Source organism: Hordeum vulgare, chromosome 5H (assembly GCF_904849725.1).
Source record: "Hordeum vulgare subsp. vulgare chromosome 5H, MorexV3_pseudomolecules_assembly, whole genome shotgun sequence".
NCBI classification, from domain to species: domain Eukaryota; kingdom Viridiplantae; phylum Streptophyta; class Magnoliopsida; order Poales; family Poaceae; genus Hordeum; species Hordeum vulgare.
In genome coordinates, this window is record NC_058522.1 from 505,295,189 (window position 1) to 505,303,316 (window position 8,128).

At 43.8% G+C, this 8,128-nt stretch overlaps 1 protein-coding gene across 1 annotated transcript; it reads right to left on the bottom strand.

The window, feature by feature from the left end:
• Positions 1–3,705: 3,705 nt before the first annotated feature.
• On the bottom strand, positions 3,706–7,764 carry LOC123400185 (la-related protein 1B-like). The gene is made up of 7 exons (XM_045094603.1): positions 7,327–7,764; positions 6,421–7,183; positions 6,177–6,333; positions 6,007–6,097; positions 4,403–4,483; positions 4,199–4,270; positions 3,706–4,093 (listed from the first exon to the last, which is right to left on the bottom strand). The coding sequence occupies exons 1-6, from the start codon at positions 7,639–7,641 to the stop codon at positions 4,199–4,201; spliced, it is 1,479 nt and encodes a 492-aa protein (XP_044950538.1). The 5' UTR covers positions 7,642–7,764; the 3' UTR covers positions 3,706–4,093.
• Positions 7,765–8,128: the final 364 nt, after the last annotated feature.

Below are 8,128 nucleotides of genomic sequence, written 5' to 3' on the forward strand. Positions count from 1 at the left end.
GTCCTCACCTTGGGGGGGAGAGGGAGCGCCGAACAGGAAGGAGGAGCGCCGGAGAGGAAGAAGCCGACGATGAAGACGTCCTTGCACTGCCGGACCGACGGGGAGGAAGAAGCACCACGGCCACGTCCTGGACGGGCTCGGGGTCGTCGGCGTGGCCGCTCTCCGGGGCTTCTAGCGCCAGGAATGGGACGCGGGGAGCCGCCCCGAGCCCCCGGACATGGCGGCCGTGCCGCCCGACGACGCCCGCGGAAGAAGCCGGCCACTCTCTCTCTCTGCACCCTGTGCTAACTTACGTGAAAGAGAAGAAGGAAGAGAGATGGGAACGAGATGGGTTTGGGAGAGGTGGCGGCGGCGGCTGAGGGGAGAAGAGGAACCCTAGGCTTCGGGCACGGACGCCAACGCAACTTATAGGGGGGCCTCGACGTGCTGCTCACGGCGCCGTCAGCTCTCTCTCTCTCACACGTGCTGACGGAAAGCAGACGGCGAGGGAAGGAGGAGGACGCCGTCAGGAAGGAGGGAGGGGCTTCGCGTGGGCTCTCTCTCTAGAGGGAGCAGCTGGGCCAGGAGGGAGGAAAGAGGCCCATGCTGTCCAGGAAGAAAGGAAAAGAAATATTGGGGAGGGGATTCCTATATAGTTTTAAACACACTCAAGAAAATAACCCACATATAAGCTATTGTGGCAAAAATTCAAAAGGAAAATCCTGCTGGACTTAAGGAATTTTGGCCCAATAGGGAAAAATAGGAATGCAATATTTGGAGATGTTTGAAATAAATGCAAAACAGTAATTAAGCTATTGTTTTGAGTTTATTTGCACCACTTAAATCAAAGAATCAAATCAGAAAAATTGCACCCCCTCATAAGCACATTTTATCTAACCACTAGACATTTTAGAATCATCTTTGGGAAGAAGGAATTTTGACAAGAATAAAAATAGAAGGGAAAAGGAGTTTAAAAGGCAAGAGCTTAAAAAGACTAGCACTCACTCCTACATCACCCACACCATTATCACATGCATCACAAGGTAGTGCAAAACCACCACTTAATCCTAGCAAGATCACATGCACTCACAACACCACAACACTACTCCTATTAAACTCAAATGCAACATGATCATGGCATGCAATCATAAGTATGGCAAGGAATGATATGTAATTCATGCATGCAAGGGAAGTAAGCACTAGGGAACACACATGAATTCATGGCACAAAAAGATATCATCAAGATCTCTGACAAGGTGGCCCCACATGGAAGGTTACAAGAAGGGAAAGTTCTACACTTGGGGCATTACAACCCACCTGATCAAAAATCGACGTGGTGAAAGACCCCCTAGCCAGGACACCATGAGTAGCCTCTAAACCGATCTTCAAGTCTAGATGTACTTTGATTTTTTTTTCAAGCTGATATTCGCTTCATGCGCAGGTCTTGAAAACTAGTTCAATGAATTTGTCTTTCGTACCCTAGTCTTTGATCCTCGGATTATATCCAAAGATTTTCAGGATCATTATGGTTTTCTACAAGTGTATGTGCGTTTGTACGCCGAACTCCTTGTTGGAAATATTTTCGCGCAGTCAGTCCTTAGGGACGAAGTTTACCCGCACTCTGGTCATGGCGATGATCCGGTCTAGTTCTGACAACATGGGCCTATCTTGTCCACAGGCCCGTCTGACCACATGAAGTTCCTGACCCAATGATCAATTTAAAGTGTGAACATGGATCGACGACCCATCATTGTTGTCTCCCACACAAAAATGGATTGTGCGCCTCTATGTGCACGATGGGCAACTGCCATCCCCTCGACCACTCCTACGGTAGAGCAAGCATCGGTGCAACGATTGGATGCTCTGGTTACCATAAGTGCATGATTTCATTCAAGATGTTTTCACGTTGTAGACTTGTTGGTCGAGTATCTTCGGATGTTCGAAAGCACATGTCTCAAAATCATGGTCAGGATTGCTACTTTGATGGTCAAGGTGTTTGGACCGAATTACTTGAAAGACCAAACTCCCAAATACAAGTGTAAATAATAAAAACCATGCCTCAAATGCAAGAGAGTGACCAGGTATGCTCGGACCCCTAAATTGCATGCAACGTAAGTGGAATAACTGCTCATATGCTCAACAAGGGGAATATTATCCACCATCATTGTTGAACATGCAACATCACAATACTTAAAACATTCAAAACGTTCATTGCAAATTCAAAAAATACTAACAAAGTTTAATTTTATGCTAGTGTAAATAATAAAATGTTGATACATTAAAAAATGATATACAATGTAGAAAGATGTTCGTGTAATTCAAAAAAGTGTTCAAAAATGTCTGCTACATTTTAAAAAGTATTCGTGCGCTGTGAAAATATCTTTGTGTCATTTAGAAACATACAATGTAAAAGTTATTTGCATAGTTTAAAAGATGTTTTATTTAAAAAGTGTTAAATATGTTAACTATGTATAAACTGATGATTCATTTAAAAAGTTAATGGTTTATTTAAAAAATGTTAAATATGTATAAACAAAAATGTGCAACATGCAAAAAAATAAATATGTGCTAAAATAAACCGGAGTATATAAAAGTGAAGGATACTGGTGAAACAAAGAAATAAACAATAAAAGCCAAAGAAAAAAAACTGCAAACAGTAAAATAATCATGCAGGACAAAACTGCGCCGCTTCTACAGTAATTGGGCAGCCCAGTAGCGCATTCGCCACAGATAAGTGCGAGACAGAGGTCACAAGTTGTGGATAATTTGCTTTTTAACATAAAAAACACTGCAGTTTCCTGTATTCGGGTTCTTTTTCTATGATTTTTTGGTTGGCTTTCTTATGTTTTTTTATCCTTTTCTCTTTCTCTGTCTTTGTTTCCTTTTTAAAAAAATTGTGAATTTTTCTTAAATTCAATAACTTTTCAAGTTCGTAAACTTTTCGAACCTCATGATTTTTTTCCAAATATATGATTCCTTTTCAAGTTAGATGAATTTTTTTCAAAGTCTCTGAACTTTTTTTTTATTTTTGAAATTTTTACAAAACTGATGAACTTTTCATAACTTGGTGTTTTAAAAAAAGATCGATGAACTTTTTCCAGAATTGAAGAATCGTTTGAAATTCTATGAAGTTTTTCAAAATAAATGATTTTGTTTTAAAATGGGGTTCTATTAAATCATCCAACTATTTTCAATTTTTTGTGATCTTCTTTCCAAATTTGATGAACCTTTATTAAAATTCGTGACCTTTTTGAATTCATGAATTTTTACATTTTTTTTAGAAAAAACATGTTTTTTGTTTGAAAATATATCAACGTAAAACGAGCCTTGACCCGCCAGCCGTAAAACGAGCGAACCAGGAGCACCGAGCAAACGAAGGAAGCGCGCGAGCGCCCAGCTCGATTTATTGGGCCGGCCGGAGTGAGGCTGCTGCGTGAGCGCCAGTTCCTCGATCCAGCGCCTGAAGCGCGGGATCCCGTGTTATATCACTCTATTCATACCGTTGATCGGAGATTGGATCAACTTGATCCCCACACAAATCAACAACAAACGGCATTCACATTTCATGTTTCCGTATGCACGCTGGAGATGAAAATGAATCGAAAGAACATAATACATAATCCTTCTCAACACTACAGAACAAGGACAATCTCCCGGATGCTTGCATCAAAACCCTAACTGTAAGCCAAAGAATACAAAAGAAAAGACTTGGTGTATGCACCAAAATTCAATAGGGAAATCCTGTGAGATAAACCCCATATATCATACACAACAATCAACAGGACGTCATCATCCATGGCAACAAGGGAACGATAATTTCTTTTTCAGACAAAACTATACAGCCAAAAGAAAAAAGAATTTGCACTTCTGGGATTTATTTCCTATTTATTGCTGTGTTTGCCCCCTTACTGTTTTTTCTTTAATGCGCTTTTCAAGTGCAGCCATCATGTCCGACCTAGACAAACAAAATCGTCCGACTCTGAAAATGTAACCCCGCTGTACATACATGGTCCATTTATCACGGGATACTGCCCATGATCAAATAGACAATCACTTCTACGCTTCTCCCGCAATAACAAGCAGCCTTGTTTCGTCATATGATTCTTCACTGTACCTGATCAAGATACTGTGTTAGTACCTAAAGTACAGTGCATTCAGGCAGCCAAAAGCTCGACGAAGTGAGGCTAATGTGTGGAGGAATCGGAAATTTGGAACCAACCTAATTTGAAGGTGGTGGGCCTCTGTGGAGTAACCATGCTTCCCAATTATTGCGTCTTCGGACATTATTTCCCTGCGGGCACACCAGTGGTAAACCATGCAGGCACAAGACATGTCAGATGTGCCAGATCACCATCATCAGAACAGTCACTAGAATGGACAGATATAATGAAAGCCAGTGTCCCAGGTGTGTATAGCGACAAACCTGCACTTCTAACAACTCAGAGCCGCGGATAGAATCTAGTATATAGTTGGTGTCTATTCCCAACATTGTGAACCTGGTCAACTGCAAAAAAACAAACCCAGATCATTACATATACTAATATACATAATCTAAACTGGCGGTGTCAAGGTAAAATGAGGTCACCAATATAAGACTTCAATGACAGTTAATGATACGCGAAGGTAATCCTCCATTGTGAAGTGTTCGTTCTAAGAATAATGGAGGATTACATTTACATACTAGTGCCATAGGAATGGCTACATGCTAAGCGAAAAATATGGTAACCTGGGAGGCTCAAGTGTTCATTTCTCAGAATAATAGAGGATTAAATACTAGTGCCACAAAAATTACCAGCTGTTTAGATGCAATATGGCAACCTGGGCGGACCTAAGTGCTAAATGCCTGAATATACTCTTAAGTAATCCCATAATATCCTAACATAAATGCATCTTACAAATGAAAGAACAGAGTTTTCTCAAAGAAATGAAAGAGAAAATTAAAGAGTTGTGAAATACTAAGAGAGCAATGCAAAGTTACTCCAGGGGTACAGCCATATATTATCAGGGATTGCCTCTCAACAGCAAAAACCTTCCTCCAAAGCACCAGCTTCAGTTCCTTACTCACATCACTTTCTTGGTTTATATCTCAAGAATAATTTTGGCAAGTTGTATTTTAGTGAACTCTTAACCCAAGAGGTCAACATTGCAGTACTAATGGATTGCAATATTTGAATTATGATACCGATTTAGTTATATCACCTGTTAACTATAAAGAAATTGCTAGTCAAATGCAAATGTAGCTAGCAATAATATTTTGCAAAATGACTCTAAATCTAGAATTGGAAAAAAGGTAACCAGCAAGAAGGTTAGAAAAGATACAAAGTTGCCATGCAAGAAATACTAATTAAACTCACATTTGTAGAGTCTGCAATTTTTCACAACTACTGTTGCAATGTTACCATACTAGAACCAAACAATATTCCATCGAGAAGAGAACAACTCAGCTGGAGTAATGTAGCAAATCTACAACACTCTACCGGAGAAGCACTACGAAGCAAGTTAGTATACTTTCAAATAAATTTCCCAAAATATGAAAATGTTAAACAAATAATATTTGTGTGATGCACACGAGATTAAGAACTGTAATTTAGTACTTACAAGTATCTTCTAGACTTCTATTGTCTTGCCCGACAAAATCAAGTGATCCTCATTTTATAATTGTCACATTTCTAGTGACACAAAGAACCATATGTAGTAAACATGTCTTGAATTATTCAAAAATGAACTCCACCCCCCTCTCCCCTCGCCACGCACAAAAAGAGCACAAAAATTACATAGACAAGTAAATGTAGATACAATCTTGCCGTTTACGAAACAAACTCACGAACTCATAGTCATTCGTAGAATAGTGTACCAAGTAAATTTCCAAGTTCCGATCTTGCAACATAAGTTATCTAATATGTGAAAGTACAATCAGCAGAGGTATCACACTAGCGTTAAACCTGTCAGGAGAGATTTAGAACAACAGAAAGGCTACATCCTGAACTGACATGAAAAAAGGAACCAAATGAGAATTAAAAGACAGACCATAGGGAATCCAGCGATTAAGTCAATAGGTACCCATCCTTGATCATCCATACGTTCTCTCAAGTATGTGTCGTGGCAAAGATTATTAGTGCTAACAAAAAAAAAGCAAAACAAACAATTAGCATAAAAACAACAATAACTTCTCAAGAATTATGAAGTAGATTCACTACCTAAAATAGTGCTCAATCTGCAGCTGGATATCATTTTGGAGTTTTATTTGATCTTGCTGAAGCGCCAAAGGCTGCATTGGCGGTCGGATAAGATGCATGTTCTGAAACTGCTGCTCAACTTGTGTGACATAGTAAGGATAGGAGACCTGTAAATCAGCTGCATATTTACACACTAACCACGTTACAAAAGAGATAAGAATTGATAGTAAAGGTCTAAAGGATGACACAGGATGAATTAACTTACAGGGGTACGCAATGGGTTGCACATATGACACGAAAGGTGGCATCATAAAATGGGCAGCAGCAGGTGATTGCGGCGGCGGCCGTTGAAATGGTCCAGGCTGGTAATAGCCCTGCTGCTGCGGCATTGGCAATGCTCGGGAATAGTTCCTTGGCGAGAAATTACTCCCTCTTTCGTGGTCACGACGATTCCGACCGCCACGACCACCAAAGCCGTTGTTGTTACCACTACCATGTCGGGCATTATTGTTCCAGTGGCCGCTGCCACTACCGCCGTTATATCTGTATCCCCCATCACCACTCCCGGTGGCATTGTTATAGCTACCACCACCACCACCACCACCACCACGACCGTTGCCATTCCAATTGTTACCGCCAAACACCCTCCTATTATGGTCAACACCACTGCCACCAATGGCGCCGCTATGAACACCAGAGTTCAAGTTGCTGCCACCACTAAGACCCCCATCGTTCCAGTTACCATCACCACCACTACTGCTGTTTCCATCACTGCTATAATTACCGGTGCTCTGGCTATGAGTACTCACATTGCCACCGCCGCCCCCTCCACTGTTACCACCGTTACCGCCACCATGCCGAACTAAAATTGGCTGGCTAGTGCTGCCGTTCCGCGGCGACGAGGCCGTGGTGGTGGTGGCACTGGGAGTATGAGAGGTTGAGGCAGGGCCTGGGCTTGTGCTTGGGGCAGTAGAGATCGGAGTAGAAACCCGCTGTGGCTGCTGCGGCGGCGGCACAATCGAATCCTCCTGATTACATCCACAGATTCATTCATCAGACACCAAAAAATTCATCAGGCAGTGCTGGGAAGAAAAAAACTGAACACGAGAAGCGGTTTCCCAGATGCATCAGCACAGTACACGTGTGAAACTTGATGGGGGGATTCAGTTACCGGGGCGGAGGGGGCGGAGCCATCGGAGAGGGAGTCCGAGGAGGCGGACTTGGGCCAGGCCCGCGCAGCCGAGTCCGCGAGCGCCGGCCAGGACTCGTCGCCGCCCATGATGCCGCCGGCGGCGGGGGGCGGCGGCGGCGGCACGTTCCACGCCGTCTTCCTCGCCGCCGCATTGCCGGGATCGGCCCCCTCGGCCGGATCGCGCGGGTTCTCCCGTGACGGTGCCTGGGGCGGCGGCGCGGCGATCGCCGCCGGCGCCAGGGCGGCGCTGGCCGCCGGTTGCGTGGGCGCGGCGCCTCCAGCGGCCGGCGACATGGCGGGGCAGGGGCGGCGGTGGACCGGAGGAGGGGTTTTGGACCGCGATTTAATCGGGAACGGAGGAGACGAGGAGGCTGGGTGGAGAGGAGTGGGGGGAGGGAGTAGAGAGAGGTGGGGGTGGAGAAGGAATGGAACCGGAGCGGAGGGGAGGGGCGGCGGCGGTGGAGGGGTTTGGTGGGAAATTCTAGGGCAACTGGCGGGGCATTTCCGGGAAAGCCACGCCCCTCGCTCAGCCTCAGGACAGAATGATTTTGTTGTGCGTATTTCCCAACTGTCGCCGCTGCTAAACAGACAATGGCCGTGTTATTAGGCTGACACATCACACATGCTGGTAGTGCTAGATTGCTTTATTCGCTTCTAAATAAATTTTAAAAATGAGGGACCGTTTTTTTATTTTACTTGTGATAAACGAGAAATTATAATTAGTAGCAGCATGGAAGAGGAGGAGGAGGAGGGCCGTACGTGCATAGGACATGTGTGCGAT